The sequence below is a fragment of the Megalops cyprinoides genome, chromosome 3, assembly GCF_013368585.1.
Source record: "Megalops cyprinoides isolate fMegCyp1 chromosome 3, fMegCyp1.pri, whole genome shotgun sequence".
NCBI classification, from domain to species: Eukaryota; Metazoa; Chordata; class Actinopteri; order Elopiformes; family Megalopidae; genus Megalops; species Megalops cyprinoides.
In genome coordinates this window covers 39,001,486-39,022,311 of record NC_050585.1, presented here as the reverse complement: position 1 = coordinate 39,022,311, position 20,826 = coordinate 39,001,486, and the positions used below count along the sequence as shown (strand labels likewise).

At 43.2% G+C, this 20,826-nt stretch overlaps 1 protein-coding gene across 2 annotated transcripts; it reads right to left on the bottom strand.

Annotated features, from left to right (window-relative positions):
• Positions 1 to 1,229: 1,229 nt before the first annotated feature.
• On the bottom strand, positions 1,230 to 19,836 carry LOC118774875 (vasodilator-stimulated phosphoprotein-like). Of its 2 annotated transcripts, none has more exons than XM_036524442.1 (14): positions 19,757 to 19,836; positions 19,043 to 19,098; positions 11,652 to 11,823; positions 9,251 to 9,425; positions 8,373 to 8,439; positions 5,942 to 6,266; positions 5,583 to 5,725; positions 4,805 to 4,856; positions 4,647 to 4,689; positions 4,333 to 4,375; positions 4,031 to 4,096; positions 3,119 to 3,188; positions 2,842 to 2,899; positions 1,230 to 2,551 (listed from the first exon to the last, which is right to left on the bottom strand). In XM_036524442.1, exons 2-14 carry the CDS (start codon positions 19,045 to 19,047, stop codon positions 2,517 to 2,519), a joined length of 1,254 nt encoding a protein of 417 aa, XP_036380335.1. In that variant the 5' UTR covers positions 19,048 to 19,098; positions 19,757 to 19,836; the 3' UTR covers positions 1,230 to 2,516. The 2 variants fall into 2 exon arrangements, with proteins under 2 accessions (XP_036380335.1, XP_036380336.1); XM_036524443.1 differs by lacking the exon at positions 19,757 to 19,836 and adding an exon at positions 19,216 to 19,433.
• Positions 19,837 to 20,826: the final 990 nt, after the last annotated feature.

Below are 20,826 nucleotides of genomic sequence, written 5' to 3'. Positions count from 1 at the left end.
ATATTTCTATATTCCTTTATTATTAATGTCATGTTGTTAACCCTATTAATATGTCTGCCTTACAAAATACTTTCATCTACAACTGTTGTGATTGTGTTTATAATGCCTCACCTACATGCACAGGAATGTGTGATATCTGATTATATGTCAAAGAATGTGGCTGGAACAGAGCACTGACTACTATTTTTTATGGACTAATGACATCAAATGAACTATTCTTAGGCTGACCTCTGATTTTTCAGTTGTTAGACCTTCTTGACCAATGAACACTGCTCAAAGACCCAAATGCAAAAATTAAGGAACACATTTAATCATGAAGAACTTTTTTGTGATTAGGCAGTGAAAACATAGCCCTGAGTATAATTTACATGGTAGTCCTAGACGTTATTACTAACCTAGCCTGGTTAATCAAAAAGAAAATACTTTACTCATGTCTATGTTCTGGTCTCAAATGCAATAAGTATATTGTATCACTAAGTAGTAGCAGGAAACAGCATTAACAAGCCTTCTTGCAGTGTGACTCAATCCTACTCCTGCCCATGTATGGCCATCTTTTACTGTTTAACTGACTGCTATGCTATCATATGAAACATGCATATTCATATCCCCCTGAACACATTTCTGAAACATACTTGAACTCCATGGGTAATTACAACAATCTGGCTAACTGGGCTCCTGGCAGAAACAAAAACAAGCCTTCAAAGCCTCCAGGATTTCTATACCCTAATTTGGAGATGTAATCAGTTATCAGTTTCATCACTCATCACATTATTGGATGACTGTCTTCACTGTATTCTCGTCAAAAAAGAAACAAACAAAAAACATTATTTATTATATAAAAAACACACTATTATCCTACGTAAAGCATCCAGCACTGTTTTAGACATTGTGGAGTAGTGGCAAGGGACTTGAAATCTGAAGATTATGACCAGAGAAGTTCAAGTTTACATCCAGGTAGGAACTTGCTCTGGCAGCCTTATCTAAGATTCGTGACCTACATATGCTGAATAAAATATCCACTTTTACATTTTACATAGTATCCTTGTGAATGTAGCCCAGGGTAAGACACACTGTTAAGCAAATAAGGGATATATGGCAATATCTCAAGAACAAAAGACTCCAAACTCCAGCACAGTGTAAGAAGCAGCTATATTTTATGATGAAGGCAGTTTTAATACAGTGTTTTTGCGCTGTTTTCTTGATCAAATTTAAAAGGCTAGTGGAAAAAGACATCAATAACAAAAATATTAAACATTATCAGGGTGTCTCACTCAAAACAGTATTTCTAATTTGTTTTAATTTCTCAAAAAACATATACATATTCATATCAGGCCATGACCAAGTTCTTTTTATTTTCTATATTTTAATGTACATTTATATAGAAAAAACAAGTCAAAGTCAAGTCAAAGAAAGAACTGAATAGAAGCACAGATTAGAATCACTGTGTGAGCCATGAGTCTCAGTCACACTAGGGGGAAAACAGACAGGATTGCACTCAGCTGATCCACAGCAGTACAGGTAGACACACACAGATCTCATGCACAGGACTGAGCCTAAGGAAATTACCTGTTCTTAGCATTCATGCCAAGTGACACATTCCAAACTACAGGCCCCACCCCTCCACTTCTCATAAAAGGACTCATCTATTCTTGAACATCAACATTTTTTTTACAATTCCATTGTTGCAAGCCATTATCCCCAAGCAAGACACTTAAGGAATCCCTTTGAATAAAGGTGGTCTATGGCACCTCATTGTTGCTCCTAGTGGCTTCAACATTGGGTGTATGCTGATTCTGCTAATCCCTGAGGTAAAAAAAAAAATTGAGAGGAGTGAAGATGAGTGAAGCCACGTACCTAGAGGTAACCAGGTAACCTCAGCTTATTTGAGGCCAAAAACATTTCATCTGGAAATGTCTCTACAAGCTTCAAACACTATCACACAGATAGCCCTTGCATCCAGCGCTGCACTCACAACTCATCTTTTTCCTGAGAAGTCTACCCCAGCAACTTACTTCAAAGATAAACAAATATTAAAAACTAGTTTCTTTTGAGAATAGTGCATCTGCAGCTGAAATTCTTTCAGTTAGGTGGGGGATAGGAATGTAGAGTCACACATGGTGACTTGTGCATTGTTACTGTTAAGATCTGTGATATTTTCTGAACACTGTAATATAATGAAGAAATAAGGCTGTGGCAGATGGCGAGAGAAAGAGTTTTGTTTTGGTTACAGCAGTCAATCTGAAACTGTGGGTGTATAAGGGAAGGACAGCTTGGCAAGTGTGCTCTCAGAAAAATTCCCTGGGATGAATTTGTGTGTGTGTGTGTGTGTGTAGGTGCACTGGAGTGTGTTTGAATGTATGTTGTAAAGTGAGAGAAAAGACTGAGGGACAGGAGAGAAGGACAAATCCCTGGGTACTGCAGGAGGAAGATGAAGGCTCTAATGAAACTCCACTCTCCATCTATCCTTTCCTCCCACCATCCCTCTGCAATGGTCTAGTTATCTTGATCCTGCAGGACTATGTGTCTCTCTTCTGCAGCTCCTGAATCAATGCTGTGAGAACGGGAGGGAAACCAGCACTTAGTTGCAATAATTTACCAGAACCGAGTTTAAAGAAAAATGAGTTGTATCACAAAATAATCAAGCATTTTGCATTTCAGCAAGAATAGTTATTTTTCTGAAATTAAGGGTGAGAACCATCAATACTGGAAAGGTAGACAGTTATATTTTGAATGAACAACGATAGTGATGGTGTTATTCTGGTGGTGACTGCATAAAGAGTACTCTGCATTTCCTCCTCAGCTCCTCATATGAGAACAGGGGTTCAGCGAGTGGGGACTCACCTCCAATAATTTCCTCTTTGACTTTCTGCAGCTCTTTGCGTACTTCCTCCAGGATTTCCTAGGCACACAGGCAACAGTTTATCTTTAGGTTTATGGGTCTTTGTGTCGATTCTTCACAGAGACCCCATCTTTGAAAGACAGAGCCATACATGGTGCACCTGCAAGTTATAGCTATTGGATCTCTGCTGGAACCAAAACACCATGCCTGTTGTGACAAACTTCTCATTAACAGCACAACCAGTGGTAGTGCTGGTGGAGGTGCTGGCAGTAGACTGACCTGTTTGATTCTCTCCATGTCAGAGTCTCCAATGCTTCCGTTGTCTTTATTACCACCTGCCTGCTTTACCCTGTGAGAGGAGAGGGAGGGAGGGGTTGACAGGAAGTCCAGCAGGGTGGGGAGGGACAGCGAGAGACACAGAGCAGTCAAGATTCAAAAGCTCCCCTAAACTGGCAAATCTGCTGCCACAGCAACAGATGCCCATCACCATAACAACCCCATGTCCATTGACTCTGTTGCCACGGTGACACCCCATGAACCCCCCATATGCACAGACAGAGAGTTGCTCACCCCTTGCTGAGGGACACCTATATCACTGCCACCAGAACAAGCACTTTGTCTCCATGCTCTCCTCTGTAAGTATTATCCAGGGTTTCACTCCCTGCTTATCCTATTCATTCCAGTAAACGGCGCCATCCTGGGGCATGCGAATGCACGTGACAACAGAACACACCTGGTTCTGCAGGATGGAATGCGCTTAGGTCTGCAGCAACAGGCAGGTGAGGAAAAGTGTAATAAGAGTCATCTATTTCTCTGAGGAAAGAGACACAGCACTGGTTGGGGAGACAGTGGAGAGTCTGCAACACAAACACGGAATTTGAAGCCTGAAATTGACAGGGCAACTGTGCAAAATACTGATAGCATTTCTGACTGCTGCAACACACTCACAAGATTCATAAAATGTCTCCCCTCAGACACAGCAATGCATAACAATTGTTTCTCGAGTGTGAACATTTTTCCAGGGTTTAGCAGTGTGGAGAACCCTGTCAAAATCATGTCGCAGGATATTAAAAACAGTAATGCTGCAGCGCCAGCAGGAGGGCAGGAGTGGGACTGCAGGCAAGCTAGGGCATAGAGAGCGAAGGCGAGCTTAAGAGAGGGACCCTGGGGACACTGCAGACAGACATGTACCTGGACAAGGATGGAGGGACAGAAGAGGTGGGAGTGGATTCCTGACTCTTGGGAGTGGAGTTAGACCTGATTGAAACATGCACACCTTTCCTTAACTTTGGGACTTACATAAAGAGAAACAGATAGAGAGAGAGAGAGAGAGAGAGAGAAAGAGGGACAGATAGAGAGAGAGACAGAGAGAAAGAGAGAGAGAAATAGAGAGAGAGACAGAGAGAGAGAGAGAGACAGTCAAAAGTACAGACAAACAGACACACAGAAAATAGGAACAAGACAGGGAGAGAAACTGAGGAGGAAGATTTTACCTTGGAATGGGTGCACTTTTTTCCCAAGGTTTCTTAACAGTATCTGGCACACAAAGGGGGGGGGGGGGGGGGTGTGAATGAACATTATTACCAGAACCGACTCTAAAGAATCAAATGAGTTGTATCACAATCATGAAAGATTCTGCAGAGATAAAGCAGTGGCAGTTATTATTCTGTGTCTGAATAAGTGTGGGAGACACATTACAGGGTGAGAGAGCAACTTCTTAGATTAGATATTCACCCTGTGGGAGAATGTTTAACAGCATAGAGCCAGGGCAATGAGGTGGCTAACCCCACTCATCCCCTTTACTCACCACTTTGACCAGCTGGCTTTGTTGGTGAGGACTCAGACTGCTCCTGAAGCCAAAATTTATTGTTACTACAAGTATCCAAAATCACAACTGTGAGTAAATCCATGAGTGTGTCAGTAATGTTTAGTGTTTCACACTAGCATGGATGGTCAGGGACTTACATTACTTGGCTCTTCAGTCTTTTCTGGGGGCTTTGTATCTGCAGCTTTCCTCCTGGACAGACAGATAGGTGAGTTACTATGTCAGGTCCTGGATACAGCACACAGTCAAGATGCTGCAGCGTTTTCAGCTATGTATCAGGATGTAAAAATAAAACCACATGCTGCTCTGAAGAAATATCAGATTTTGTTCATGCTATAAAGCAACTTTATGGAGTTTATGGCAACTTTTTTGGAATGACTTTCCACCTACACTGTGTCATTTTCTGTTTCTCAGTGAGTTGATGTTAGAGTACAGCCCTTGAGTTATGACACTTGATATGCACTGAATATCCAAAGAGTAAACTGCTTAAGCAATAGTACAAAGAGAGTGATGGGTCCCAAATGTATACACAGATGTCTCAGAGTCATTTTCAGTTTTTTTCTTCCATTTCTCAGTAGAGGTGCACATTTAAGAACCACTTTTCCAAGACTGTTCACCAACATCAAGATAAAATATATTATGGGATTTTGTGGTGTGCACTGGTGTAAACCCACTGGATTGGTAGCAACCCTCCCAATTATTAGAGCCAGGCCTGGTGCTATGGGGGTGCTTAGGGGTTCATTGCACCCCCAAATGGGCCTCAGTGCACCCCCAGTTGTCTCCTTACATCCCAATGTCTACGTAGTATTTATTATGTTTTTTTTTTAAATATGACTTTTTGCATCCCCTGTGGATTACAATTGTACCCCTCTGTATTTTCTCCTGGTGCTGGGCCTGATGAGAGCGGATGGTACTAACCGTCGTGCAAGGATGGCACTCATCTCTCCCATAAGGCCTCCACCTCCTCCTCCTCCTCCTCCTCCTCCTCCTCCTCCCCCCCCTGATGGTGGTGGTGCGCTATTGCGGTTGCTCTCTGCCGGGGCTGCAGCACCACTGTCATCCTACAGGGAGCGGTAGGAAACATAAAAGTATGGAGCACGTCTTCAGTGGCAACGGTATTCTGACCATTCACCTATGTTTATCAACTGTTAATCAAATAACATCTAAAAATATTCAGGAACATTCAGGACTATTCTACATCAACTATTACATTACACAACTATAACAAGCATTACACAACTATAAATAGCATATGCTTGGCATAGTGCTTCTCTCACCTTGGCCACTTTGCGTAGTTTGGCCCCAGCAAGGGCTGCAGCCAAACCCCCACCTCCACCACCACTGTCTCCACCACCTTCACCTCCTCCTCCACCTCCACCAGAGGGAAGGGGTGGAGGAGGAGGAGGTCCACTTCCAGGTGGAGGAGGGGGTCCTGGTGGCGGTGGGGGCCCTGGGGCGGGAGGTGGGCCTGGAGGGGGTGGGGGGCCTCCTGGGGGTGCAGGTGGGGCAGGTGGAGCAGCTGGAGGGGCAGCAGCTGCTGCTGCCTGTCTTTCCCTCTCAATGCGCTCTCTCTCCAGCTGCTCCTGTCTCTGCTGCTCCTGTCTACATAGTGGATGCAAAATTAGATTCACAATCGCTCAGCGGCTCACCTACCTGTAATGCATGTGTGTGATGGTGAGGGTGTGTTCATGTCTAGGTACACCATGTGATAGTTATGAGGTGAATGTGTGTGGGTTAATGTGGCAGTGTAACTGCTAATTTAATTAGGGTTGCAGTGGTTAAGGAACTTAGATTGCCATTGTGCCCTTTAGACAGGCGCTTCAACTGTTCCAGTAAATATTCATACAAGATACAAGCTACAAAATAAAAGATGCACCTGCGAAGTGACCCAGGATAAGGGCACCAGCCAAACAAACAAAGAAACATACATTTGTTAATTCTGCTATGAGTGGCCTGTATAGTTGGTAGTCTCTTCTGACACTGTAATGGCTACACTAAGCCGCAAGTTTTCTGGAGCCAAGACTCATAAACAGAAAGGATTTCACACGGACCACTGTAGTCTAAAGAGAATGTTTGGAAGAGAACTACACTACATTCCATGGAAACATGAGAACATCATGTTCATATTCTTGTAATAAGTGTCCATCAAGATTAGTACTGTAGTATGCACCTGATATTTTGCTCTTAGTTCTCAGTCCCATATCCAAGAATGAGGAGGGTAGATAGACAAGGCAGAGTCCTACCATAGCACAGAGCTAGAAAACAGGAGCAAAAGCTCACCTTATCAGCCTGCATGTCTAGCTCCCCAGGTCTGCGTGGCCTACTCCTCCTCATTCCTTGTGGTCCCTGCTGTCCTGGAGAGCCCATCTCTCCTATTCCTGACCATTAATCTGTCTGCGACTCAACCCAAACTTGTCTCTCTGCAACGCTTGCCCCTACAGCTCCAGTCCAGCCCCTCCCATTCAGCGGCAAACTGTGGCCAGACTCAGACAAATCACATCTGCCCAGGTGTGCTACCCTCAGCAAAAGCGAGCAAAGGAGCACTTCATCAAAAAAGGAATGATATCACTCAGAAATTCACTGCAGCTCAACGCTGAAATTTAGAAAAAAGTTTAAAAGGCCCGTATACCTTAAGATTCAGTTGCTCTAAAACTCTATGTGTCATAACCAAAATTCTATATGTCATAACTCTTGACATATTCCAGTTTGGAGGTATCAGGTTAACTGAAAAAGTATAATGGAGCTGAACTATTTTTTTAGCTAAGAAACAACGGAATTGAGATTTTAGGTGAGTGCTCCTTCAAAGCTTCTTGCTACAGGAAATGAGTCAACATGTTTTGGTTGGTTCAGGTTTATTAGCCAAGAACTCAGAACTCTCGTATCGTTTCTTTTGTCCTACATACACATCCGTCTGGTAAATTTCCAACATAGGCTGCAGGTGCACAGCCACGCTTGCAGCCTAGCACAGTTCGGCACAGCTCTGCTACTTAACAGACTTCTAGTTTCTAGACACAGCAGAACTTACTGCTCCAAAGTGCCATATCAAAATGAAAAGCTATAGTTTAAATCACGGTAAACAAAAAAAGTGCCTCACGGGACAATGTGGGAACTTTGGAGGTGTGGAGGGAGGGGGTCCCAAGAAATCATAACCCCACACAACCCTCTTTCTGCTTCTCCTCAAGGTACCTTAAAGGGGCCTGGTACTATCGCACTAACCTATTGTACTACTCGCAGCTGAGGACGTTGCTAGCAGAAGAGATTAGAGCTAATGCAGAGACTGAGCAGGGCGGGTAAGGGGTCCCAGTAGGAATGAGGCTGGATTTAAAGGTTTTGATGCATGCACCTTTTCCCTTCATCTAAGAAGCTAACGCAGAGCCAAATGCACTTAATCCCTTGTGTTTGAACACAAGTGTGAAAGTTCTGCTGCAGAGGGTGAACTGTGCTTCAGCTTGTCTACAGTCGGAGCTCAATGGTGAGGAGGAATCTCTGGTGTGCAATACATGGGTACTCATCCTCACTAACATACATATATTTATTCTGAAGATAAAAGTCACTCGTGCAAACATTTGAAGCTGTGTGTGCCCACAAACAGAAATAAATACACTCAAACACAAATGAATAATTTAATTTGACACTCACTGTTCCGGCTAAGCTAATGTCAGTATAAGTAATTTTCAAGTCAAAAAGTAGTTCTTTAAACAGAGGTACCTCCTCTGCTGTTCCAGCTCCTCAGGGGAGGGTCCATTCTGCACAGGGCGTGGGAGAGAGGATGCGCCTACAGGGAGAGACACAAAGACAAAGGAGACTTTCTAAACAAGTCGCTTGAAACTCCAAACCAAACTTTCCAAATCTACACTGAATAGGTGATCCATTGCTTGGAAGTTCTGCATCCTTTCAGTATCATCATAGATTTGTGTGTGTGTGTGTGTGTGTTTGTGTGTGTGTGTGTGCGTGCATGCATGAACCTCTGTTTCAGTGTACTGTCTGCATGAGCACAGGTACCTGTATCAGTGTGAGCGTTTACATAGCACAACAGGATTCAAACTCTCTGGCCACAAGTCCACTTCCCTCACCACTATTGATTTAAGCACCCTTGTCAAGGTTGAATACAGGTCATTCGTGGATACAGGACTGTACTCGATGACAGACCATCGCATGGAGGAAGGAGAGAACAATACCCAGGACATTAATGAAATGCCCTGCGCAGAACTGTTAGGGGAAACTCACAACTAACTCAGGGAGGCCAGGGATGAAAGCAGAGAGGTGCAAGTGTAGGAGAGCTGAAGTTAACAGCTTGTGTGAGTCCTGCATAAAAGCCTTGGTAGTGGGTAGCAGGTAGCTGAGCGGTTGCCGCGGTAACGTCACTCCCCGAGACCTGGTTAAATAGCATTGTTGCTTTAGCTCGATTGGCAACGGCTCTGGCTGTAAGGGGTTGGCAGCGAGCAGTGAGAGCCCCGGTTCGAAACTCGCTCGCTCGTTGATCCCTGTACCATCTAATACACAATGCAGCAAGATCCCACCCGTTACACAAGCCACTTCACTGTGCCACATTACCAGGGTCAGAGTGTCAAGACTGAAAACGCTACCTGCTGCTCCGCTGAGCACTTCCAGGGCATGCATCATGCTGTTGGCAAACAGCATTGCCTCGTCCTTGCCGCTGAAGTTGAGTCCCCACACCTGCCGTGCATCCCGCCATTGGTGGAAGCTGGGAGTGGCCTGATGGTACTTAAGTCCCTTCATGATTGGGCAGTTTATCACCACCTGGAAGAGAATAAGGGCAAGGCATGTCACATGAAAGACATCAATATACACTCTGTACAGATATAGTCATATACACTAAATTTGTGTAAATATAAGATTGTGAGTGTGTGTATACATAAAAGAGGCAAATATGCAGTTTCTCTTCTTAATAAAAAACATATTTTAAGAGGCAAGATATGAAATGTGGTCCTCTGTCCACTCAAATCATATTGGATAAGAATTATGTATATTAACACATATTCATTTACTCAAATGTCCTGCTGCAGATAAATTCACTTACAGGACACAATTATGGACATCTCACACAAATGCACAGATAAAGTCTGGTGCAATGTCACTTAAATCCAGAGGGAGGTGCCACAACTGCACTTGTAAGGACATGTACATTGTGTGAAAGTGGGTGCCCTGGTGGCACGGGTGTTTCTTGCTTGCTTTATAACCTCACATTCCAGAGAATGGAGGAGCAACTATCCCTGTGGAGTCTCATCGAAGGACTTGCACTGATACCACATTCCTCCCATGACCTTGGTCAAGTAGCAGAGAAATAGAAAAGGACAAAAACTCCAGAAAAAAAAGCAGAGAATGGGAGAGGGAATGTGAAGGAAAGTGTATGTGTGTGTGTGTGTGTGTGTGTAACTGTGGGAGAGTCAGTGTATCCTATCCAATTACTATCTGAAATTCCCCACTACTCTCAGTAAGCTATGTCCAGGTTTAGAGAGATGAGTGTTTACGTAAGTGAAAGACCACATCTGTCAAGTCATTTGTCCTTCACTATAGTAATATAACTGTTATTTTATAGGTTATTGTTATCATTTCCTGTCATTTATCATTATTTGTCAACATTACTATCACTTTTGACAGCATTTATCATCACTACAGGAGTAATCTGTACATTTCCATTTCTATTTACATTTACTCATTTAAGGCTTTTATCCAAAGCTACTTACAAGTGAGGCAGAGCACAATACAGGCAAAAAGCCACAACTGTACTGTCAAATATTAGACCATTGGGGACCTATAAGCAACCCTTCTCTCTGTTATTTTTCGTCATGTCTCAGTAGAAGTTGTTGAGATGATATATTCACTTTAACACCTGGATAACACCTGGATTACTCCAGATCTGCACAAGGCAAAACACAGCTGATCTTACATGGAGGCCAGAGAGCATGGTGTCAGAGGCTGATCTCACATGGAGGCCAGAGAGGATGGTGTCAAACACTGATCTGACATGGGGGCCAGGAAGAACAGTGTCAGAGAAAGCTAGCTCTCTTGGTTTCTTCCACTTCCGCAGACTTTCAATTGATTTTTGGCTGCCACTTCATAAACACTTTTTGTCCAATGATAAGCTAACTTATTTGTCCAATGATAAGCTAATTTCCCCATAATTTTCACCCTCTCAAGAACCTTAACCATTTCAATACATGATTGCACAGTGCCACATCTTTGCATCTCATTACTCATAAACCAGTGCGTGCATCTAATATACAGTATAGACATATAGTTATTGCCCTTGGCAATTTGTTCTCTGTAAGCACGGTTGGCATTGTATTGATTTTCTTGCCCCATTAATATCAATTTATATATTTTATACTTGGCATTGGTTCTCTGTAATGTACTCCACAAAGTGTAATTTCACTATTGGTTTGTTAGGAGTCCTATTAAGGAAATTTAGACTGACTGATTGACAAGCTCTGTTCCACTTCTCTCATGTTGCGAAGAACATGGAGGTACTAAGAAGGGCTCTGTGCTAACCTGCCATGAGTCCTCCTGTCTACCAGACATACCAGGGGGCACTAGAGAGCAACTTCAGACACTGTGAGAAGTGAGAAGGTACATTCATGCACACACATCAACGTTCTCAGGCAGAGTGAGTCAGAAAGAGTCGCTGAGCCCACAGCTTTAACAGTCACAGTGAAACTACACAGCTCAATGTTTTTGTGGGTGATAAAGAGCACAGACAAGCAGACCCAGAACACACTCACACACACACACACACACACACACACACACACACACACACACACACACAGACACAGATACACACCCCCACACACGTGTCAAGGTTCCACTGGTGCCACTAACCCCCTGCCCATCTCCACTAATCCACTTTTCAGCACAGACCTTAATTCACACAACCCCCAGTCTGTGGCAAGTGACACACTCTGTCCGGACGAGCTTAGCGAATCACTCACTGGTATGTCCCTGTGCCCATCACGTGCCCCATACCTGCTGGTCTGTCTGCAACTTTCGTCCCACCACTCTAAAGGTGTTGGAGGCAGAGTTGTGGTAGATATGCACCCTGCTAAAGGCCTGGGGACCTGTGCCGGCTGGGACCCACTTCTTACTGCCATCGTCGTAGGTCATTACAGTGGCCCGGGCCTGGCAGATACTGGACTCGCTGAAAGGGGGTGGGGAGTAGAAGAAAGGTTATGGAGATATTAGCTGTCACACAGCGGTAGCAACATAACACATGTCAGCATAGTTTACTGTGGATCTGCAGTTACATTTCAACATCACTCCATAAATACGACCCAAGTAAAAACAAACCCCATACAGTCTTGCTGCTGGCATGCAAAGCAAAGCACAAGGTATTTGTAACAGGAGTGTCACAGGTCTATGGCAATCTGCACTTTTGCGCTTCTAGCCCATCAATACAATCCAATACATTGTTCATTCTGTAGTGCTGTAAGAAGTGAAAGAAGCACGAAATAGCCCTTGCTGCTGTGACAACATGTCAGGCAAAGGAAAGTGCACACCCTGCAGTTCTGCTCTACATCACCCCTTTGAGTATGGTGCAGAGCAGTTAGAATGTGCAGGTTATCCACACAATCCGGGAATTCGTTATCTACAGATTAATCTACATGTCAGACCAGGGGCGTTTCTAGCTACTGAAAAGATCAGGGGCTAAGTCATGTTTGCCTGGGGCTTGTCTTTTTTTGAAGGGAGATCGGCATCGGTAGGTTGGGGAGGTTATATCTACCTTTATAATAAATAAATATCACACCTTCGGACGCTGCAAGTCAAGTTCCGCTCTGTCACATAGTCTTGTTTTGCTATAAACACCTCCTTTTTCAGGGCGAAAATATTTGGGGCTAGGCTTAAAATATTCCGGGCTATAGCCCCGAATGATCGGACCTAATGATGCCACTGTGTCAGATACACTGGGACTAAGAGTGAATGAGTCAGAATCAGTCAGTTGATTGCTTGTGGGCTCAGTGACACATAGCTACAGCTAGACGTGAAACTGACAGACTCTCACAGCAGGTTCACTGGTATTTTGACATGGTGACACACTGAATGACACATCATCAGTGTGCATGGCACACTGACACAGTGACACAAAGAAACACTGTTGTGTCACCGTCATTTGTGCTGTGCTGATGTCGAACGACCAAGATCAGTGAGGTGGTAGAGACAAACACTTCAAAGCTGCATGGAGTGTGTGTGATAAAGTCCCTCCTCGCCTCCTGTTCAATGCAAAATGTGATACAATCGCCAACTTCCTGTGACAGCACTGTGGCCCCGGCCACTTCCTGCTTGCAGCACTGCCTAATATGGACATGCAGAGCTCCCTGACTGGGACACGCACATGAAGGATCATACCTGACACTGTAGCACAGGTAAACACGCGTTGAAAGCACATTCACTATCTTGATTGTTCCCATACACTATCACTTCCCAAACTTCACATGAATCACTACACTGCTAGACTAAAGTAGACCAACATGTTAAAATTGAACAAAATCTGCATCTGTGCTGACAGCAATATTGCAGGAACTGATCAACGTTGACATAAAGGTGCACTTGAGCAGACCGTTGCAGTAAAGTGTAATAAATGATGAGTCACCATGGTAGCTCTGATGGTTAGTGCACAGTGGCTTGAGTTCAAACTCAAGGTGTAATGAAGAAAAGCAGTGAACTACAACCTATACCTCCAAGCTACATTAATCCTAGTTTCAATAAACTCAAAAATAATAAAACCCCTTTGGCAAAATGAAGCTTCGGTTTGTGACCATCTTAGGCCTTTCCCAGGACCAGAGGAGAAAGTATGGTAGTGAGAGAGGAAATGTCTGCAACTCTCAACGATTCTGACTTTCTCTCACCAAACCACAGTCGCATGCAGTAGCAAGCATGGCCAGTGGATATCTTTGCGGTTTAAAAACCTTTACCTGCGTTTACTTCAATCGTTATTCACTGCATACATCCTGCTTTTGTTACTATAATTAAACAATAATGAGTCATCACGTAGAGGCCAACAGAATACGTCAAAAAATAAATTAAATTAGAAACGGGATAAAACGCTGTCAATAAAACATCAGTGACAATATGAGAAGTAAAAATTAATTCTGTTACTATGTCTTCTGAAGACTCGCGTTACCTCAGCCAAACTACACTAACTAGCAAAACAAAACATTCAAAATAAAAAATAAAGTCATACACTGTCATATGTCTATGGGACAGTTTGTTATTTCAAGGTTTCAAAGACTGTTCAATCAGAGGGTTTGACCATAAATATTTTCATTAGACATTACTTTAGTTAGTTCTTGAATAATTATACCCACTCAACGGCAATTGTGAGTTCTCTGAAGAAAAAAAAAACAACTCACAGAGTACACATTTGTACCTGTTTTTTCCCCCACTTTTCCTAATGCATTTTGGTATCATGACAAAGTTGGTGATACCAACTTTACACTGGTGAGCTGCCAATGCGGACCTTTGCCATAACTGTCCCGTAAATTTCTGCAGAATCTGATGTGAGGTATACCTCCTTTATGTAGCTGCTCTGGAGGAGAGGTTTTCACTCATGTAGTCTGGATCAAATGCAGACAGAGCTGTGGCTCAGTGGGAACTGCCATGGTAGCCACGATCATCATGGTTCCTGATGGGTTAACAGGAAACTGTGGTGCACTGCTGGAGTGCATAGTCAGAAATGTCGGCATAAGCATATATGAGGTTTGGTGATGTTTTCGGAACGTGCAAAGCCTGGTTCAGCACTGCAGGTTTCAGGCCTCACCTTGTGAAGCATCTGCGGGGGAGTCCTGCCACTGTTAAGTGGGGTGGGTAAGAGGTGATGGGTTCTGCACATAGTGTTTGAACAACTGAGACCAGAACTGAAGTGAAAAACATTCTCTATATGCATGCAAACACACACACGCACACACACACACAGACCATTGTAATCGACCAAACAGCTACAGCAGAGCTCCATTCATTCCTTACCAACATGTAATCCTGGCACAGTCTCCAGGGCAAATTACCACTCTGATGAAAACTCGCCATTATGTATTGATGGCTTTCATTGTCTTGTTACGCAGACACCCAAGGCCGCTCGCCTTGCCAAAGAGATGGTGAGGTGATCATCACTCTCACCCAGTCAGGAAGCACTGCCACACCCCCCACGCAGCTGTCTGGGAGGTGTGACTGTCTCTGGCGGTAACCGCATGTCCGTTATCAGACCACCAACACCTGCATTCACTTGGAAAGGCGCACACTGGCTCTGTCTCTTATGTGCAGGGATTTATTATGCTTAGTGTGGTGCATCTGGGCAAGAGAGTCTGACTATCTGCACTGCATCTATGTACACCGAAATCAAACTGACTAGTGGGACAGGTACTAATTCATAGACTAAGTGCCTTGCCCTGTGGGCATCACGAACATGCAATGGCAGTACAGGAGGTGACCACCCCGTGTCGGGTGCCGTGTGAGACACTGTGACACTTCCGCTTGAAAGAAAGACTTCTGCTTTTATGTGACGCGAGAGAAAACATAGCTCCACTTCCTCAAATTCTCTACCGCTGGGGATGAATATATTTACAAATACACGCAATGCCAAGACAGGCTACCAAGGTCATTTCACTGTGGAAACTCACATGTTGGGCCTTGGTTTAACCGCCCTACAATAGCAGAGCGTAGCACAACTCGGGACATCTAAGTAGAGCACATTAATGACTGTTAGGGAAAAGTGCCATGTGATTCATGCTGAGTTGTGCTGTCATTTCTGACCTGCCTTAACTGCAGCTGATGACATGCCCAAGGCTTCTGGTACAAAAAACATGAAACAGCAACGGCCCTGAATGAACACTGGCACTCAGGCAGTGCTGTCAGCCATCAGGTTTCTGCCATAATTTCCTTGGAGGACCAGCCAAAGCCCTTATGGCTGGGAGGCTACCATGAACTGAAATAACAGAGGGACAGGAAACTATGAAACAGCAGTTCTTTTAAATTAATAGCGGAACATGTTCAGTGAATGCACTACGGTGGGAAGAGGAAGAGAACTAGCTTCTCTACATTGTAGAGGTACAGAATGATATTCGTAGGGAAACTAACAGGGTTATTTGTGCATGTTAGTAGGGTTCAGCACATGCAGAGGATGACTGAAAGTTACACCTCAGTGATTGACAGAAAAGAGGAACCTGCTCAGGAATAATAATACCAGGGACACTCCCCACCTTCTTCTCTCACAATCACACAGTGGTAATGTCATTGTAGAACTCTGATGCACAAACTATATAACACAGGATTCTCTCTGGCCTATTAATGTGTCTCCATCAGTTGTTCTGTAGTAGGGTGAAAGGATGTACTATGGCTAATGTATTGATAACATGCATTGAAAGTCTTTCTATAGCGGATTGGCAGAGCACCCCATTTTGCATTTGCAGATCTGCTTCGACAACAGAGGTCTGCAGTGAACCTATTCTCGAACATGGAATCTAAAAAAACTACGTGAAAACATTTTGACCAAGATGTGCGTGCTCAACTATGATAAAAACAATGGCAATTCAGCCCTTAACTTGTACTGACAGTCATCACACATTCAAAAGCGCAAAACCAGGCTGCTTGATCTAGTCTCAAAATAAACCCCCAAGTTCTTTCTCAGCCACAGTGACCACAAGGCAAGAAAGGCAAAAATATATGAGCAACAGCAGATATGTTCCAACTCTGCCAGATAAGACTGCAAGCACCTTGACTTTTGCTGCCTTGCTAGTCATATGGGTCATGAACATACCGAATAGTGTGCACTGAGGACAATGGGGATAGGTTAATACCTTCCCAGGCCATTGCTGTACCCTATCCTCCTGCTTCTCACAGTGAAGAAACAGATCCCAGCTGTGGGAGTCTGCAGTCTACTGCTGTCAGTCAGAGAGAGATTGGGACGGGTATGCAAGCAATCTAACCCTGAGCAATACCAATACTTTGCTCTGTGTGACTAGTGAGCAGGCCAAGCACAATGATATGGCCCACTTATTGTCAAGTGATTGCATTTCTCTTTGTCAGTGTATTTCATTGGTCTCCATCTGCAAAAAAGATTCCACCACATAATGATTGCAAAGATGCATGCTTCAAATGCATCCCATTACACTTTCTCATTATATGTATGTAAAGCGTGTCTCATTCCATTTTAAGCCTTCTTCCCTCCAATGGGCCCACTAATGGACATGCAAGCAAGGGTCCCTGCAAGGGTCAGGGACTTACTTTCTATCACATGGTCCTCAGTTACAACATTGCAATGACAACACTTCACCTGACTCAAACAGCAGAACTTTGTAGAGATATTGTCAATGGAGTCTTGCCTGGCTCACCTGGCAGAAGAAAAGCCTCCCACCATCTCAGAACCAAGTGGTCACATGGTAAAATCTGGGCAGACTGGCAGAGGGGTGAAGGCAGTGAGACAAATCTCAAAAGTGATGAGTTGATTGAGGCGCTTTCCTTCTTGGCATAACACGTTTCTGTGATCAGGGTCCAGTCATCAGTACCCAATGTCTGTTCTCCCATTAATGACTAAACTGAGCCTAGGACCACTCTGAACATCAAGCCTCACTAACACTGAAAGGTGAATGTGAGCACTAACCACCTCAATACCGGGGACCACAAACACTGAGTCATAATCACTGACTCAGTGTGACTATTACTGTAAGCGCACAGCCATCATACTCCTGACCCTGCCTATGTACACCTCCACACTGTGGAGCCATTAGTCCACCCACTGGCACCAGGCTTCAGGACAAAGGTCATTCAGGCCACACAATCATGCTGGTGTTGAAGGACCCAGTGGAGTTTCCCTAAGAAATAATGCTGGGAAGCTATCAACAACTTGCTGCTAGAAAAACAACAAGGTTTGCACAAAGGGCAGTTTGTTTTGCAAGCATATTATGTGGAGAATTTTAAAGAAATCTATGTCTGTCATCACTGCAGTTGTGAGACCTACTTCCTCTTACGGTTTCCTTAATGAGAACTAGCACCACTGCACTGGTCACAGAACAAGAGAGCAAGAAAGTTGGCACCATCACACTGTCAACTAATGCCTGTGTTTCTTGTTCTAAACGTTTGTGTACATTACATAACCATAAGTGTGTACAAACAAGATAACACGGGAAAAACCCCTGCTGTGATAATTCTGTAAAGCCTGCACAAAAAATTAATAATGTGTCACTACGTGCCATGTTCCACTTTCATTAACATGCAAATAACAACCACAATGTTATATAACTAAGCCATGCACGCAAATGTGCCTTGTTTACAATGATGTGTTTAACAGACCAAGATTACTGTTACAAACTGATAGTAACGCATTTTCAAGCAGCACTTCCTCTCCAATTCCTCTGCTCCCTTCTCTGTTGCTCTCTCCTCTGCAACTCTTGATAACTTACATGCAATTTTCACTCGTTCATGCGTCAATTCATGATATAATGAATTCAGTTTTTGCATGTTAGAAGTTAATTACTGAATGTTAACGTGAGTGTTGTTCCGGGTATGGTGCCAAGCGTTTTAAAAAGTGCAGGAAAACACATAACATGACATAGAGTTCGGTAGCACGTGGTTGGTTGGCTAATGTTAGGTAGTTAGAAGTTTATTTCCTCACTTACAAATTAATTTCAGCAGTGCACAGTGTACCAAACAGCAACACAGCGTCAACCAATGTGAAATCTGAATTTCAGGGAATGTTTTGAAGAGGAAACAAATCAACAGACATACAGACCAAGATCCTGCTTTTAAAAACCACACACGGCGGGGCACTGCAGTGAATATATACTCAGGATTGCCAGTTAGTCATCTTGCAGTAGAACTGACGAACTAAAAAAAATCTCGATTTCTCTTCGCAACACATTTTAGCGACAATGAACGAGACGAGAAAAGTTGACAGTTTTCATTGCAGGATAAGCAGCTCTTAGCTAGTGTCAGGTGCTGCGTGCTTGTTAGTCTTCTAGCGCTGATGTTCTCACAATTTGGTCTATCTTGAAAGTTCAGATTATACACAGAGAGATGCACATGAACCAGTTGTTAGTTAGCCCACGTAATATCTGAAATATTTGACCTGCAGTCTGCAGCTATATGAGCTAGTATAACATCTCACTGGATATCCATGCAGTTCGTTAGCTAACGTTAGCTAGCTAGCTATGCAGGCAGGCAGCTCACAAAATAAACACGTGTTGAATAGATATCACAAACCAAAATCAGTAACATATTGCTAGCCAGGCTGCATAACTTAGTAACACGCAGTGCATTGTAATGTAGATAAGTATCTAGCAAGCTATTTTAGGTACAGCCAAACCAGGTGAACGCAGTTGGCGTTAAGTTAACGAGCAACGCAAATGAGTTTTCAGCTACGTTACCCGTACCTCATTGTTAGGTTAGAGCGCAGGTCCTCTCCCCCGCTGTGTTTTCGGTGTTAGATCTGAGACCGGCGATGGAAAAGAAAATTAGTAATGTAAAACAATAATAATGATAGACACATGTCCATAACATGCTGTATTTGATATTGTGAACAAAGCAAAGGGAGCGAAAAACACACCTTGACAATTTCCTGGTCTTTGTCGTGGGCGAGTAAAAGTGAGTAGCGTTACAGTAGGTTAGCGGAGCACACTTGTCAGCTCCAATCAATAGCTATACTTATCTCTCTCTAAATAACCTTTCGGAAGGACAGGCTATTTTTTCCGCTTTTGAATATGATTTCGTGTAATTTTCATAACGTTTCAATCCTTCCGACGCTTTGGTCAATGGCTGTGAACATTCAACAGTTTTCTTTCCGTCTCTTCCCAATGAGTGTGCATTCATTAATGCTACTGTCCCTACAGTTAAAAGTCGTAATTTCCCTTGCTTTGCAGCCAGATCTGCAGTACTGGTTTAAAGGGTAGCAGCAATGATGGTCATCTTTCGGCAACGGTGTAAATTCGGTGACTTAAAAGAAAGCAACATAAATACTGCAGAAATGATTAATGACAGACAACAGCAAATACACTATTGATATACTGTACACAGACATGGCCAAAATATGTCTAGGAAAATAAACATAGCGAAAAGTGTAGACACGGTGTAAGATTTGTTCTTCTTACCTGTGCCCCTTAGCGGTCCCTTTTTTATTCACATACAGCTCTACAGACAGTAGGAGATAATGCAGTTCTCCGTGAGAAATAAGTACAATCAACAAAGCGACAAAGGAAGGAAGTGCACCAGTTAATGAACCCACATTCTTTCCTGTCTGTCACTACTGCACACACACGCACACACACACACACACACACACACACACACACACACACACACACACACACACACACACCAATTTGCTCTTTTTCACACACTCATGTTCTGTCATTAGCATCATCTGCATTTGTGTAGAGATTGTGATTATGGAAGTCTTGACGCAGAACACCTGGATGCATACATTGAAAGATTCTATTATGTTTTCATATTACAAGCAGTGGTCAAATAACAACAATAAAAATACTAGCAGCTAACAGCACTTCTCAAATCAATAGTCCTTTTGATGAGAAAGGAATGCAGGGTCATTTGCAGAAGTGTACCTGAAACTACAGGCACTAGCTTTCACAACTACTTTTGTAAACTGTTAAAACAGTACAGACATGTTGCAAGAACATTGTTCTGATGGCTGGGGAGCTACTCACTTTTTCTTTGCTGAACATCTCATACCAGTAGAATATTAAAAGCAACATCATTGTGTATTGATAGCAAGCAGGGCTTGGAACCCAGAGGTTCAATTCCCAGGTGGGCCACTGCTTTTTTGTCCTTGGACAAGGTGTAAAACCCAAATTGCCTTAATATATGTCTACCTGTACAAAATAGACAATGTAAAAATAGTTACCTGTGTAATTGTTCTGGATGAGTGTCAGCTAAACAAATGTAATGTAACAAATGTATGCCATCCCTGTGCCTCCAACAGGTACAGCAATGAATTGAATCTTATAAATGTCCTTTCATCTGACATGGTGCTTTCCATTTTCAGTAAGTATAACAGAATAAATACATTGTTGAGAACATAGAATGCAATGTTGAAGTACTTGTGCAGTGAATATCTGTGTAATTGAATATTGACATGTGAACTCCCTAAACATGTATATTAATTTTATCCCTCTCTGTACCTGATAAAAAATATTTAAATATA

Excerpts from the sequence above, each read along its gene's own strand:
- LOC118774875 (XM_036524442.1), bottom strand. Across the intron at positions 5,726-5,941 it reads AACTACGCAAAGTGGCCAAG|GATGACAGTGGTGCTGCAGC; the intron begins GTGAGAGAAGCA and ends CGCTCCCTGTAG. Across the intron at positions 3,189-4,030 it reads GTCCCTCCATCCTTGTCCAG|GGTAAAGCAGGCAGGTGGTA; the intron begins GTACATGTCTGT and ends CTCCTCTCACAG.